The sequence below is a fragment of the Oryctolagus cuniculus genome, chromosome 7, assembly GCF_051225735.1.
Source record: "Oryctolagus cuniculus isolate XC-2025 breed Fujian yellow rabbit chromosome 7, ASM5122573v1, whole genome shotgun sequence".
NCBI lineage: Eukaryota > Metazoa > Chordata > Mammalia > Lagomorpha > Leporidae > Oryctolagus > Oryctolagus cuniculus.
The window spans coordinates 82,846,876-82,864,265 of NC_142873.1; the positions used below are offsets into that span (position 1 = coordinate 82,846,876).

Genomic DNA, 17,390 nt, shown 5'->3' on the forward strand with positions numbered 1-17,390 from the left:
AGTGAGCCATGGCACCGGGCCCAGAACCTCAAATTTTAATAATTAGCTTGGTTTGTTACCTGAATATATAGTTCTCAGAGATTATTCCAAAAAATCAGTGGTGCTGGTTAGAGCCACAACTGCCCAAAGAGAAAATGCCAAGACATTTCACTTCATAAGTAAAGGGAAAAAAATAATCGTAACCCATTCCTTATATCCTTGTATTGATAATAAAAACATCTTAGTTATAAAAGGGACTAAGTCCCTATCTTAGTCATAAAAAGGATAATTTAAAGTCATAAAATGGATAATATAAAAATATTTGGGGCAGGCATCTGGTGCATGGTTAAATGTCACTGGGGATGCCTGCTTCTCATATCAGAGGATCAGGAAAAAGTCCCATATCCTCTGCTTCAGATCCAGTTTCATGCTAATGTGCACCCTGGGAGGTAGCAGATGATGGCTCCAGTTCTTGGGTCCCTGCCACCCTCATGGAGACCTAGATTGATTTCCAGGCTCCTGTCTTTAGCTCTTGGCCCATTCCTGGCTATTGTAACCATTTGAGGGATAAAACAGCAAATAGAAGATTTCTCTCTCCCTCTCTCTTTCTGCCTTCCAAATAAAGTAAGTAAATAAATAAAAACTGAAATAAAAAAGGTCAGAATTCTGGACCCTGAGGTGATCCAAGGTGGGGCCTGGGGTCTGCCTTAAAAAACTATTGTGATTATAGTACAAACAGATATGAAGTAAGAAAAAAGAACATGTGTAAATTTTGGGCCAATGAAAAATAACTGGCAATGAATGGGTAGTGCACAGTATCCATCCTTTTAATTCCTCCACCTGTGGCACTGGCATCCCATTTGGGCTCCGGTTCTAGACCTGGCTGCTCCTCTTCCGATCCAGCTCTCTGCTATGGCCTGGGAAAGCAGTAGAAGATATCCCAAGTGATTTGGCCCCTGCACCTGCATGGGAGACCTAGAGGAAGCTCCTGGATCCTGCCTTAGGGTAGGCCCAGCTCCAGCCGTTTGGGTAGTGAGCCAGTGGACAGAAGACCTTTCTATCTGTCTCTCCCTCTCACTGTCTGTAATTCTACCTCTCAAATAAATAATAAGGGGTGGCGTTGTGGCATAGCGGGTAATGCTGCTGCCTGCAGTGCTGGCATCCCATGTGGGTGCTGGTTCAAGTCCCAGCTGCTCCACTTCTGATCCAGTTCTCTGCTATGGCCTGGGAAAGCAGTGGAGGATGGCCCAAGTCCTTGGGCTCCTGCACCCACATGGAAGACTGGGAGGAAAGGTCATCATCTATCTGCTTGTTCACTCCCCAAATGGCTGCAATGGCTGGAGCTGGGCTGATCTGAAGCCAGGAGTTTCTTCCAGGTGTCTCATGCAGGTGCAGGGGTCCAAGTATTTGGGCCATCTTCCACTGCTTTTCCAGGCCATAGTAGAGAGCTGGATTGGAAATGGAGCAGCCAGGACTCTAACCCGCGCTCATATGGGTTGGTGGCACTGAAAGTGGTGGCTTTAACCACTATGTCACAGCGCTGGCCCCAGTAATTCCTTCTTAAACACCAAATCATCTTTCAGATCTCATACTCAGATTTTAAATGATTTCCTCTGGCAGTTAAGTGATTCTTCTCCAAAGTGTTTCCAAAGAAAAATAAACTACTATTATATTCTGTAATTTTTTACAACATCTCTTTTTTAGATAGTGGATCACTTAAAAACAGAATATTATTTGCTAAGTCTACTATGTATAAAACACTCTCTTTATTTCACTTATTCTCCAGAGCCTAGCATGACTATTAAATTAATAATTAAATCCTTACTGCATAAATTTTCTCAAATCTCACAAAGATGTATTTTAAACCTTTGAGAAACTTACAGATGAAGAAATGAGAAGACTGAATTTAAATAGAAGTAACTAAACTGTCAAGCTTACTCAGAGACCACAGCAGCTGCAAACAGGTTTTGGATCTTCATTTGAACCCTTATTAAATTAATAAATGTCCTAATTAAAAATAAGAAGCTTTTGGAGAAAATTTTATATTTGCTTTAGCAGGATGCTCACAACCCTGTTCATTTTGGACCTATAGTTGTTGTTATCTATGGATGAAGGTACTTCAAAAAGTTCATGGGAAGGGGCTGGTGCTGTGGCATGGTGGGTAATGCTACTGCCTGTGACATGGCCACCCTACTAGATGCCGATTTGAGTCCTGGCTGCTCCACTTCCTAACCAGCTCCCTGCTAATGGCTTGGGAACAGCAACAGTACTTAGGCTCCTTCTACCCACACAGCAGACCAGGATAAAGCTCCTGGCTTCGGCGTGGCTGAGCTCCGGCAGTTGCAGCCACCTGGAGAATGAACCAGATGGAAGATATATCTTTCTTTCCTTCTCCCTCTCTCTCTGCTCTCCCACTCTTTGTAGCTCTTTCAAATAAATAAATGAAATCTAAAGGAAAAAAAAGTGTCACAGGAAAGTGGAATTAAAAGATCAGTTTACTTTGGTGCAAAAAAAGACCATTGCAGTTTTTCATAATATGCATTTTCCATGAATTTTTTGAAGAGTTCAAGTACGCATGGATTTCAAAATTTTTTCACCAAAATAAATTTATCTTTTAATTTCACTTTTCAAAAAGTATTTTTGGGAAAGCTTTGGTTTTCTTTTCTTTTCAATTTAATTTTCTTCTTTATTTCAGACAGAGGGAGCAAAAGAGCTCCCATTCACTAGTGTACTCCCCAAATACTTGTAATGGTAAAGCCCCAGGCTGCGGCTGAGGCCAGAAGTTAAAAACTCAGTTGAGATCTCCTACATAGGTGGCAGAAATCCAAATTACTTGAGCCATCACCACTGCCTCTGCATTAGGCAGAAGACAGAGGCAGGATCAGGAGCCAGGTATTAAACCAGGCACAGAGGGATCCAGGAATCTTAAACCATTGTCTTAACCACTAGGCCAAATGTCCACCCATTCACAAACTTTTTTTTTTTTTTTTAAAGATTTGTTTATTTATTTGAAAGGCAGAGTTACAGAAAGAGACACAGAGAAAAACAGTCCATCTGCTGATTCACTCCCCACCCAGGCTAAGCCAGGAGCCAGGCGTTTCTTTCAGGTCTCCCACGTGGGTGCAAGGGCCCAAGGATTTGGGCCATCTTCTACTGTTTTCCCAGGCATATTAGCAGGGAGCTGGATCGGAAGTGGAACAGCCAGAACTAGAACTGGTTCCCATATAGGATGCTGGCACTGCAGGCCGGGTGTGACTTTAACCCCCTGTGCCACAGTGCTGGCCCAATTCACAAACTTTTTGAAGTATCTCATATTTGTTTTATTTTTAGCATATCCATAACCCTAATAGAGTAGTGATTCTTAATATTTTGGGGATTACAAACCATTTTGAGAATCTGATGAAATATAAGACCCTGTCAACCTGTCAACCACTCAGCCATTAGCAGTCACACTTGTTTTTCCTGTAAGTTCATAGGGTGTGTGTGTGTGTATATATATATATATATATATATATATATAAAATCCTCAAATCTAATCCATCACCCCCAGATTTGAAAATAATCTTACTCCAGAGGGCAGTAGTAGCTGGGTTAATTTAATTTTAATTTATGTTTAGCATAATGTGCTACATTCGTAGTTCTATAACAGTATTTGCTTAAGGAAGAAAAAAAAAGGTAGGGGCCAGGAGGAAGGAGAAGGCAAAATACCATAGCAGGCCGGCACCGCGGCTCACTTGGCTAATCCTCCGCCTGTGGCACCGGCACCCCGGATTCTAGTCCTGGTTGGGGCGCCAGATTCTGTTCCGGTTACTCCTCTTCCAGTCCAGCTCTCTGCTGTGGCCTGGGAGGGCAGTGGAGGATGGCCCAGGTGCTTGGGCCCTGCACCCGCATGGGAGACCAGGAGGAAGCACCTGGCTCCTGGCTTCAGATTGGCACAGTGCGCCGGCCATAGCGGCTATTTGGGGGGTGAACCAACAGAAGGAAGACCTTTCTCTCTGTCTCTCTCTCTCACTGTCTAACTCTGCCTGTCCAAAAAAAAAAAAAAAAAAAGTCAATAATAGTACAGGGGCAGGTATTGGTACAGCAGTTAAGTTGCCCTAGGGATAGCTGCATCCTATATCAGAGAGCTCATGTTTGAGCCCTCGCTTCTCTGCTTCCGATCCAGCTTCCTGCTAATGGGCATTCTGAGAGGCAGCAGGTAATGGCTCAAGTACTTGAGTCCCTGCCAACAATGTAGGAGACCCAGATTCTGGGCTCTTGGCTTCAGCTTGGTCCAATCCTGGCTTTTTAGGCAATTTGGAAAGTGAATCAGTGGATGGAAAATCTGTCCATGTGTCCCTGTGTTTCAAATAAAAAGGAAAATAAAATTTATGAAAAATAAATTTTTAAAAAGTAAACTAATAGCACAGAAAATAACTCCCCATCTTATGCTTAAGTTAGTGAAATGATATCCTAAAGTATCACATAATAATATCATATAAAATATATTTCTCCAAAATTAACAAGAAAATCCTTTTGAATACAGCATAAAATCCAACTAATTTTCATAATTAACCTTAGAAATCTTATATCACATATGCATTTCTATCTTTAGCATCCTTTCAAATTTCATGTGGAATGAGTAGATGGAATACAGGACTTAAGAGCCCATTCTCCCCCTCCCACCATGGTCTCAAATTCTTTCTAAACTGAAACAAAAAGACAAACCATTTTTTCTCAAACTATTTACAAAATAACTATGCAAATATGGAAAAAATATTGACTTCCAGAGATAAAAAGTTTTAAAATAAATGAGTTGAGAGTGAAAATTGGATTTTGTAATAAATATACTTTTCTCAGAATTTCTGGAAATTATTGAAACCATAGAACTTTATGCTATAAAGAGCCTTCAAGATTATCCAACTGATTCATAATGTATTTTCTGTCCCATTATATCTAAGAACAAGAATATCTTCTCAACAGATTTTCTATTGGGCAATATACATTCAGATCAGCAAGAATGCACAGGGCTGGGCCAACTAACTGAGCACTGAGTTTTCATGTGCTCTTCCTTAAAAACCTGTATGTACTAAAGAAAACTCATATGGCTTATATTTTTTAAAAGTAAATTTTTTATTTTAAAATAATGTCAAATTTGCAGAAAAGCAGCAAATTCAGAGAATTCTTTACTCATACAGCAAAATTTCTGACTGGGTTTTGAAGGAATAAAAATTTCTAAATATATTATCTTAAAACTTTTGTTTCCAATTTTTTTCAAATATATATTTATGTATTTATTTATTTATTTGAAAGGTAGAGAGAGAGAGAGAGAAAGGGAGAGAGAGAGAATTTTCCATCTGTTGGTTCTCTCCCCAAATGGCCACAACTGCTGGGATTAAGCCAGGCCAAACTTAGGAACCAGAAGTTTCATCTGGGTCTCCCATGTGAGTGCAGGGGCCCAGGGTTCTTCGACCATCTTCTGCTATTTTCTTAAGTGCCTTAACAGGAAGCTGGATTGGAAGCAGAGCAGATGGGACTCGAACCAGCATTGCAGGAGGTGGCTTAACCCATAACACCGCAACACTGGCCCTTGGTTCCAATTTGTTTTTTGTGCATACTTTCAAGTTTTGAGACTTAAATGGTCTCAGAAATCATAATACAGTATTTATAAACAACAAAAGTACTAGTGACAAACACATAAATATGAAAAATGTGGCACTAAATGGATTTCAAAAAGGATACTTTTTTAGTATAAGAGCTTAACAAGGCAGAGTATCACCTTATTGAACTTTAGCTAGGAACATGTGTCAGACAACTCAAATTTTTCACCTCTGTGCATGTCTACTTCCCACTGCTGCTGAAGTGCCAACAGCATGGATATTAGGGTTACAAGTAAATTTTAACAAGTACTCAAATTCAGAAATATGGAAATAGGGGTCTGCAAATAATCAGGATAGACTGTACATACTTAATTCATTTACTATACTTACCTTTGAAGATCCATTTGAATACATCTGTATCATGTTTTCTGCACCTTGCTTTACTTTAAGTTCTATATCCAATTGTTTTTGTAAGGCCATCAATCTATTGTTGCTGGTAGAAGAACGAGGGTCACTATTTGGAGTATCTGGAGTCCTTGGACAATCTAAAAAGAATATTACGAGTAAGTTACTTAATAGGATCAATTGCTGTTTAACACTAGAATTTTTTCAAAGAATGGAGTTTGAGATGAGCTTCAAGTCACCTAAATGAAATCTCCTTCTGCTTACAGATAACCTAAGAGTTCAATCAATTGAAGCCAAGGAAATATTCGAATTGCAGGATTACCTGCCAAGACAGATTCTACTTCCTCTAGAAGTGATTATATCAAGTCTGCAACAGAATTAGATGATCACTTGAGGTTCGTCCAACAGCATTATTTTTAAAACCTAATCAAATCAATTTGTTCAATTAAGTTAAGCTCTCTATTTATTACCTGATTGGTTAGAGAACAAGGAAGATTCAAATGTTATATAGTGCTAGCATTAATTTCTAATTATTTAAGGAAAACCATACAAGCCTTCACATTTTGTATTCTACCATAAGGATATCCAACCTCGATGGGAAATGTTTCAAGGATATTGACTGATATAAAATTGATTGAAGGTTGTGTTTAGGGAGACCAAATATTCAAGTCTATGGCTTCTCATGGAGACTATGTTGCTTCCATTTATAAAAGAAAACAAATCTCAAATAGGACCACCTAGTTACTCTGAGTAATCTACATTTAATCATTTACACCACATAACTAAAAGTCTTCATTATTTTGTCATTCACAGTAACTCCTTTACTTATAAAAAAGCTAGACTAAAATACTACACTTGGGTAAGGTGATAAAGCTAATTGGTAATCTGCTGGAAAACTGCCTATAGTGCAAGGGACTCAACTTTGGTGCTTCAGAGTGCCCTTCTCTCCTCTGCAACACAAGATGGTGTGACCAACCAATCTGAATGAATATTTTTAATATTTATTTTTATATGCCACATCTTTAAAAATTCACTAGTTTAAAACATATTTTTAAATTAACATAAAAAGATACTAGGGTAGATATAGATATAAAATAAGTTAATTTACATTTACATACAACTGACTAGGTACAATTCCTGAACTAAGTACTTTATAAATATATACTCATTAGTCTTCATAAACAGCCCTATAATGAGTATTTTAAATTCACATTACAGATAAGAAAACTAGGGCACAGAGAAGTTAAGAAACTTGCCCAAGGTACCACAACTAGTAACAAAACCTAAATCTGTGCCTAGTTAGTTCAGTTCTAAAGTCTATCCTATTAATTGCTCTGCAATGCTCTCTGTCGTAAAGGCTCTGTAAGCAACTATACTAGACTGTGTACGTATGTACACTTATATAATTATTGTATTCATTAATCTTTAAGAATCTTTTTTTTTAAAAAGATTTAACCACTTATTTGAAAGGCAGTTACTTTTGAGATAGATATTATCTACATTTTACCTATCAAAAACCAAGCAAAACCACACCATTATTATCTAGATTCAATTCAGGGAAGGTTTCTATTTAATTGAATTCCCCAAATTAACAATGAGCCACTTTGAAAGCTCATTTTGTAAGTGACACAGTCTAATAGAAAATTTACATAAAATGCAGGTAGATTTTCTCAATTAGTTCACAAAAGAATTACTGAATATATCCAGTTAGTGGATAAGAGTATCTAGGTTTGAATCTGTTTTGGCACTGAGATTCAGAACAAGCCATGTAATACAGGGTAAGTTATGTATATTCCTCATCTGTTATAACGAAAACAGCATATATCACACAGGATTATTGTGAGAATTAAATAAATAATGTGCTAAGAACTTAGAAAAGAGTGGAGTACATAGTAAACATTTAATCAATATTAACCAGTAGTAGTCACTGTAGAAAGTATATGTGTATCTGTTAAGTCCACAAATGAGCCACATATTGTAACAGTGACTAAACACTTCAGATCTAGGAGCATTTTAGCTCCCTCTTCCTTTTCTTTCTCTCTCTCTTCCTCTTTCTCTTTTCCTTTTTATATGCAAGTGGTTGTGAGAAATCACACATTATCTGGCATATAAGGATAGTTTACAGTGGCACATTTTTAAAAAGAACACTAATACATTCAGAGAAGAAAGCTTTCAGTTGATAGAAATGAGTTGTTTGTAAAATAGTTGACGGTGTTTAACTAAGGGATGAGAAAGAGATATGATTCCTGTATAAACATTTAAACATTTACCTAAGAAACCTATACCTACTATTTACCCATGGGGCAGAAAATTAAAAACAACTGGTGAGGAGCTGGTGCTTTGGTGTAGCAGGTAAAGCCACCGTCTGCAGTGCTGGCATCCATATGGGCACCAGTTTGAGGAGTCCCAGCTGCTCCATCTCCAATCTAGCTCTCTGCTGGGAAAGCAGCAGAAGATGACCCAAGTCCTTGAGTGCCTGCACTTGCATGGGAGACCGGGAGGAGGCTCCTGGCTCCTGGCTTCAGATTGGCCTAGCTCTGGCCGTTGCAGCCACTTGGGGAGCGAACCAGCAGATGGAAGACCTACTTCTCTTTCTCTCTGCCTCTGCCTCTCTGTAACTCTGCGTTTCAAATAAATAAATAGATCTTAAAAAAAAAAAGAGGGTAAAAAAATATCAGGTGATAAGGAGAATTCCTTACATCCAGGGTTATCTGATAATGAAATGGTTTGACTTTAGAATATAATAGTCTGTTGTCTTTGGAAGCACTCATACAAAAGCTAGATTACAATTTGTTAGAGATACCATATAATAAATCCTTGCATATTAGAGCAGGTTGTACTAAGACACTGAAGTACACATTGGTCTGATAGTCTAGGAATCTGTAAAAGTATTAATTCCTAACAGTGTTCTTATGGGAAAATATGTACTCAGTTTTAATCAACATTATAGGAACATAAGAAATAATACACTGGGTTAAGATTCTGGGCTCTGAGGTCAGAATGCCTGTGTTAAAATCCTGTGGATGCTATTTAGTGGTGTAGTCTTAATTATATTCTTATTTAACATCTCTGAGCTGCAATTTCTTCAGCCACAATTGCGGGTTACTGTAAAGATAAAGCCTGGATAGTGCTTAGATCTACACTTAAAACATAATAAAGCCACAATAAAATTATAAGCCAGGGCTCAGCTAAGTAGCTAGTATTTCTGTCCATTTAATCTTCATAGGAACTCACAAAAATTTATAATATAACATCATTCTACAGGTTAAAACATTGGCAAGGAATTTGCGAAGGTCAGAAAAAGTGTATGCAAAGGCAAAAGTTGATCCTTTGAAATGTTTTGTTTTATAAAGTTGTTTTTTGTTGTTTAGAAATCAGAGAAACACTTTGCTGTCACCCATGGATTTCATCCATTGTCCCTTTAAGCTTGCTTTTCTACTTGTTACTTTTGTTCTTTATGGTTTTCTTCCTTTTAGGTCAATGCAATTTATAGCATTACAAAAAACACAGTTTTTAGTATATTTGCTAAACTTTTCTTCAGAGTGAAATGAAGCATTTTTCAAAACAAAGGTAACCAGAATTCCCTATTAATGCTCTCTCAGTCAGATTAACACCCTGGCCTGAAGTGCCGGCATCCCATATGGTCACTGGTTTGAGACCCGGCTGCTCCACTTCCAATTCAGCTCTCTGCTATAGCCTGAGAAAGCAGTAGAAGATGGCTCAAGTCCTTGGGCCCCTGCACCTGCGTAGGAGACCCACAGGAAGCTCCTGGATCCTGGCTTCAGATCGACGCAGCTCTGGCTGTTGCGGCCATCTGGGGAGTGAACCATCGGATGGAAGACCTCTCTCTCTCTCTCTCTCTGTGCCTCTCCTCTCTCTGTGTAACTCTTTCATATAAATAAATAAATCTTTAAAAAATAAATCATTCATAAAAGTCTACAGGATGAAAATTTTATTTCCACTCTAAGAACTGCCTTTTAAAGTTATATGAAAAAATGCTGAATCTACTCTTAAATTCATACTTTGCTGCTTAAAGAAACTAAACCCCATGATTGTGACTAATAACAAATCTCCATTTGCTGAATCTATTTCTGAAATTATCAAAGAATAATTTTTTGGTGGATATTATAAAAAACTGTGCATGTTCCTAACTTTCTCAAGAATATTATACAACTTAAAAATGTTATGAGTTCAGTAAACCTGCTTTAATCTTTACATATCTGATCAGAGGTTTTATGCATATCTATTTACAGTAGAAAAAGCACAAGAGATAAGCCTGTAAAATCATGTCTCTATACACATTTACCCAATATAAATTGCTGTGCTTTAACAGGGATAGCAGACAAGACTAACTCCACTACTGAAATACTTTTAGTGGCTTTTGTCTAAATAAGTCCCAACTTTGATAACTAGACATTAACAACTTTATGCTATCAAGCTCAAAGCTAATTTTTCACCATTTTTCTGTCAATTTCTATATTTAGTTAATATTCTATTTCAGAGAAATGCAATGCATTCACCTTCTTCCCAGTTACTGTTGGCTGAGGCCATTATTTCCTCCAGGCAATCTTCCTTAAGTATCCCTCAATCTAACCAGATACCCCTTCTACTATATCTTCAAAGTGTGTTTTTTTCTCTCCACTGAAATATGTTTGACAGTATTATAATAACCTGTTTTCAAGTTTGTTTTTCCCTCAGGGACTATAAGCATCTTTAATGCTGCGACTTGTTCTCTATTTCAATGGATGGGCTTAATAGAATTGCAGACACAGAAAAATAGCAGATTAGTATTGAAAAACAGGTAAGTTTTTTTTTAATGGAAAGAAATGGAAAATATTAATGGACATAGAAAAAAATGAAAAGTATATTTTACTGTATTTCAAAAAGAAAGAAAATAGTGACTCGGATATATTTAAAAAGTAATGATCACTTTTTTTTTTTTTTGACAGGCAGAGTTAGACAGTGAGAGAGAGAGAGAGGGAGAGAGAGAGAGAGAGAAAGGTCTTCCTTTCTGTTGGTTCACCCCCCAAATGGCTGCTACGGCCGGCGTGCTGCACAGATTTGAAGCCAGGAGCCAGGTGCTTCCTCCTGGTCTCCCATGTGGGTGCAGGACCCAAGTACTTGGGCCATCCTCCACTGCCTTGCCAGGCCACAGCAGAGAGCTGGAGTGGAAGAGGAGCAACCAGGACAGAATCTGGCGCCCCAACCAGGACTAGAATCCGGGGTGCCGGCACCGCAGGCGGAGGATTAGCCAAGTGAGCCACAGCACCGGCCCAATGATCACATTTTTTAAGAACTAATGAGGGGCGTGCACTGTGGCATAGCGGGTAAAGCTGCCACCTACAGTGCTGGCATCCCATATGGGCACTGGTTTGAGACTCAGCTGCTCCACTTCTGATTCAGCTCTCTGCTACGGCCTGGGAAAGCAGTGGAAGATGCCCAAGTCCCTGGGCCGCTGTATCCATGTGGGACACCCGGAAGAAGCTCCTGGCTCCTGGCTTCAGATCGGCACAGCTCTGGCCGTTGCGGCCAACTGAGGAGTGAACCAGCTGATGGAAGACCTCTCTCTCTCTGCCTCTGTCTCCTTCTCCCTCTGTGTAACTCTGACTTTCAAATAAATGAATAAATCTTAAACAACAACAACAACAAAAAAAGAACTAATGAAAGAGAACAATTTGTAACTTCAAGATAGGCTATCAACTCCATGCAGATTATGTATTGGGGAAAAAAATCCACACTTCGACACAACTACTTCCTTAGATTATATACCCAGTGAAAATATTTTTCAAGAATGAGAACAAAATAAAAACATTGTCAGAGATGGAAACAATCTGTCCCAAACATAGAATATAAAAAGAAATGCTAGCGGACCAAAAGAGAAACAAGGAATGAGAACTACAAAAAGTGGCTCATTTGCGTGAGTACATGAGCATCATACAAATCATTAAAAGCCATGTCATTCTTTTCAAACGTAAAATTAGGGTAATAATACATACACCAGAGTACAGATAAATAGAAGCATTCTATGACTTATTGTCTAGAACACAAGTAAAAAAGTGACATAATAGCCTTTGATAAGCACACATTGCATACTATTTAACCTAATCAGTGATTTCCAAAGTAACTGACTTTAAAAAATTGATTTTTAAAAATACTATAAGGCACCAAAAAAATAAACTAACTAAACGATATTATTAGACTAGGTAAACACAAATTAATAAAATCAAATTTAAATACATCCTACCTTTCTAAAATTTTGTCATGCAAATTTCACATATTTCATATACATAGATTTAGGAACATACTGGCACTTCCCTCCCTGCTGTCCCTCCCGCCCATGCTCCAACCTTTTTCCCCCTTCCTCTCCAATTCTCATTCACAATTTTTACAATTATACATTTTTCAGTATACTTAATGACTGTATAGTTAATCCTACTCTAAGTAAAACAGTTCAACAAATAGCATGAAGAGAAAAAACAAACAAAATAAAACGCTGTTCCTCAACAGAAGAGACAAGGGCTATAAACAATCATAGATTCTCAATGTCTATTTCACTCCAATACATTACATTCAGGCACTCTATTAGTTACCTCGGGTCAGGGAAAACATATACTATCTATCTTTTTGGGACTGTCTTATTTCACTAAGTATAATGGTTTTCAGTTGTGTCCACCTTGTTGCAAAAGACCGGATTTCATTTTTTTTTTTTATAGCTGAGTAGTATTCTGCCTTTCAAATAAATAAATAAATTTTATAAAAAATAGAAAATGAAGTAATAGGCAGACTCCAGATCATACAAAGGGCATCTTGACCATACTACAAATTTGTACAGTACTGTGTAGGGAATGGAGAGCCACTGAAAGATTTTTTTTAAAAAAATTATTTATTTACTTGAAAGTCAGAGTTACACAGAGAGAGAAGGAGAGGTAGAGAGAAAGAGGTCTTCCATCCACTGGTTCATTCCCCAATTGGTCGAAACAGCTGGAGCTGCACTGATCTGAAGCCAGGAGCCAGGAGCTTCTTCTGGGTTTCCCACATGGGTGCAGGGGCCCAAGGACTTAGGCTATCTTCCACTGCTTTCCCAGGCCACAGCAGAGTTGGATCATAAATGGAGCAGCCAGGACTCAAACCGGTGCCCATATAGAACGCTGGCACTACATGCGGTGGCTTTACTCACTATGCCACAGCACTGGCCCCAGATTTTTTAAGTTTCTTATTTATATATTTCCATTTTATTTGAAAGGCAGAGAGAGTGAGATAGAGAGATATCTTCCATCTGTTGATTCAATCCCCAAATGCCCACCACAGCTGGGGCTGGGCCAGGCTAGGTTGCTAGAAATAAATTCAGGTCTCCTATGTTGGTGGCAGGGAACCAAGTATTCAAGTCACCATCTGCTGCCTCCCAAGGTGTGCATTAGCAGGAAGCTGGACTGGAAGTGAAGGAGCTGGGACTCGAACCCAGGCACTCCAACATAGGATTCAGGCATCCCAAGTGGTAACTGAACCGCTGTACCAAATACCTACCCCACTGAAAAGTTTAAAGCAAGAAAACAGAAACCAATTGGAACTTAGGTTAAAAAACTTTGATAGCAACTTTAAGGTTGTAAGCATTAAAAGAAAAGATGAAGAAGGGATTTAGATTTGTGACCTATTTTCAGAGGTAGAATCCTTGACGTTTGGTGACTTACAGACTTACAGTGGAGGGTGAAGGTGGCAAAAAAAGGACAAAGAGGTTTATACTCAAAGTCAGGCACCAGTTACAGATTACTGGAATGCCATTAACAGGACAAAAAACACAGAGAAAATTCAGAGTTTGCATTCCAGCAAAGAAAAACTCAATTTTAGTATGATGAGAGGTAAAGCCAGTAAGATATCCAGGTAATTTCTTTAAGTGTGGCAATAAACTATGAGATGAAGCCCAGAAAACAATCATGGCTAGAGATACAGCTTCAGAAAATAGGACATGGTTAAAATATTCCTAGGAGTGACATTTTTCAACATCAGAGTAATGAGTTAAAACCTGAATCTGTTAGTTGCTTCACTGAAAATGTGTAGAGGAAAAGATAACGCTGCTTCTGCTGCTTTTAGTGATTTCTCTAAAACTATAACTAAGTATTTGGCTTCCAAAATGAATTAGAATTCTAGAGAAGAGGAGCAATCCAGATACTTAAGGGAGCTCCTGATTACTTAAGGTCCAGCCTTGACCTGGTTCCTTGCTTGTATAGGTTTGGGATGTGACTGATTTGAGTCTTGATCTCCTAGCCTCAGCAAAGTGCCCTGAGACTACTTACACTCAAACAGGGATTTTATGTTCAGAATTAGATGAGCTCGCATGCCATCTACTTGATTCTTTCCTCAAGATATTAAAATACTTTGCCCACAAGATACACTGGAGAGGGTACACCCAGACTATCCTTCATGTTTTACAAGTGAGAATTACAGGTCTGGAGGGCTGCCAAGAGGTATACAACCATACAACTATACAATGGTCCAGCCTGAAGACATGTCATCAAATAACCTTTGGCCTTTTCAAGCTCAATATTCATAAAGTGTTATTTGTACAGCCAGGATGTCTGCTTATCGCACAAGGCTACTCACTAAAGTTTTAAAAATATTATGCAGAACTACAGTTGAAGTGAACCCAGCTGAATTTAAGTTCATATGGTAATATGACACTGAAACACTTATTATTTATTATTTATCCAATATTTATGTCCATTTCCTTATTATTTACCCATTAATCCATTTCCTTAACAAACCTCAACCTATAAGCTCTAATTTCTATTCACTGGTCAACATTTTAGTCTTCACTTGGTATTTCCAAAATAATATTTTAAAAATAAATTACTCCAGAATTTTGCCAGGTGTTAAGTAACATTAACTCTGTTTTCCCCAAAGTCCAACACTCTTGTTTAAACAGATTTGCATACCTTTCTAGAGCCATCTGAAACCTGCTCAGATTGTAATGAAGAGTTACTATTATTAATGGATGCTTCATCAATTATTTGTGTACGCAGGATATCCTGTCACATACTACCAAATGACACAATTTTACTTCAATATTTAATCACTTGCATAATTTCTGCTTTAGCTTCCTTAATATGTTACAAAAAAATGAGTGTATATAAGACGTGGGTTGTAGCATTCTGTTTAAGGTGAAACAAGCATCCTGGATATTTGAAAGTTTTATAATTGTCTATGTCTGTAATATTACATCTTATTATCTGAAAACTGTATATTATATCTCCTGGTAGAGACTTCATTCTGTATGTAAGTCTTCACCTGAAGCATGCACAGTTCTCTAATAAATTCTCAAGACCATACTATTTTAGCTTTCTTCTTTCCTTCCTCCAATGACAATAAATGTATATCATCAACACCTACATACCCATTACTGGTTAAAAAATATCAGCATATATCAAAAAGCTCTTGGAAAAACTGAAATTAAAGTTTATTTTGTGTAAAAAATGAAATCCATTCATAGTTTTTCCATAATACGTATTTTCCATGAATTTTTTGAAGTACCTTCATATTAACGATAACAACTACTGGGAAGGATGTTGAACAACTGGACCACTCATACACTGCTAGTGAAAACGAAAAATAATATAGGACCTCTAGAAAGCATTTCAGCAGTTTCTTAGAACTGAGAAATTCTACTCCTAAATATTTACCAAAGTGCACTAAAATTTGGTTCATGAAAAACCTGTTCATGAATATCTACAGTAGCTTTATTGGTAACAGTCAAAACTGGAGAACAAACTTAATGTTCTTAGTGAACATAATAAGCTATGGTACATCTACCCAATGTGGTATTCACTTAAGAATTAAAAAAGACTGAACTACTGATATATACAACAGCCTGGACAAGTATGCTTAGTAAAGAAGTCAGTCTCAAAAGGTTATATATTTTGTGACTCCATTTATTAGAATTCCATTATTAAAAAAAGTATAATGAAAGACAAGAAATCATTGGTGACCAGGGAAACACAGAATTGCAGGAGGCTGCAACTAAAAACAATAGAAGACTTTTGAAGTAATGGAATGATTCCTGTTTTTGATTGTAGTGGCATTAAGACAAATCTATCTTAAAGTTCATTAGATGGTATTAAAAAATTCACCAAAATGTATATTAATTTTTAAGAAATGTAATCAAAGAAGTCAAGCATTTTGGATCTATGAATCATGTAATCTCAGGATCTTAAAGATGAGGAAAAAAAATCAGGTTGTAAAAAATTGACTTGCTAATGGGCACACAGCCATCCTTTCCTTACAGAGCACAATTTAATGCAAAATATGTTTACCTCAAAGTGAGAAATTTAATCAGGAATTACTAACACAGTTTTCATAGCTACATTTTACTACACATAAAATTCAACTGCAACAGATTATATAAAACTAATATGAACTTAGGTTTGCGGAAAAAATAGTCTACACTCAAAACACTTTTAAAAATGTATTTGAAAGCCAGAAAGAGAAAGAAACATCTCTCATCCGCTGGTTCACTCCCCAAATGCCTCCAACAGCCAGGGTTGGGAAAGGCCAAAGCTGGGGACTGAAAACTCAAACTTCTTGAGTCATCATCTGTTGCCTACCAGGGTGTGCATTAGCAGGAAGCTGGAACTGGAAGTGAAGAAAGAACTTGAACCCAGACACTGATATGCAATGTGGGCATTCCAAGCAGTATCTTAACCATTATGCCAAATGCCCATCAAAACAATATATACCTTAATATATATTATATATATTACATATGTACACATATATCCTTCCCCAACATTTTGAACTTTTGATGCAAAATTTTCTCTTTTTATATGCCTATCCATTAACAAATTACTATATTTCCTTTTTTCTTTTCATCTATTTAGGATGTGTTTTACTTACCAATATCTAGTGTTCAGTGGTGAATATAATATACCCTGAATATAGTTACATTAATGCATTATGTATCTCAAAATAGTTATAAGATTTTGAATGGGCATACCATAGAAGTTTAAAGCAATGGAGATACTAATTATCTTGATTTGATCCTTACCCAATGTAAACATGAATCAAAAGTCAAAATACCACATTTATTTATCTCATAAATCTGTGCAAATATTATATCAAACAAAAATAAGTAATTTTTAAAAAATGTCCATGCCACATTTAGGTGGGCAGGGAAACATTAAAGAAGAAAACTACATTAATACTTCTATTCTTCCAAGAAAGGATTTCTAAACCATACTTCATTCATTAAGAAAGAAAACTACCTCCATATAGTAGAATGCTAGGAATTGAAGAATTTGGCTAAGAGTAACTCCAGAGGAAAAAAAAAAGTATTAATTCTACCCTAAATCAGTATTTCTCTTCTGAATATTCCTGATACTGAAGAAAATATTCATAAATTCATAAGTAAAAACCAATCCAAGTTTGATGGTATTTTGT

General features: G+C 37.3%; 1 protein-coding gene across 2 annotated transcripts in view; it reads right to left on the reverse strand.

Annotated features, from left to right (window-relative positions):
* Positions 1 to 17,390, reverse strand: part of PKN2 (protein kinase N2) — a 156,526-nt gene that overhangs the window by 68,574 nt on the left and 70,562 nt on the right. For both annotated transcript variants that reach the window (XM_051856284.3, XM_089337099.1), the window contains one exon: positions 5,949 to 6,103. In XM_051856284.3, the coding sequence (XP_051712244.1) occupies positions 5,949 to 6,103 (155 nt within the window). The remainder of the gene's footprint in view (positions 1 to 5,948; positions 6,104 to 17,390) is intronic.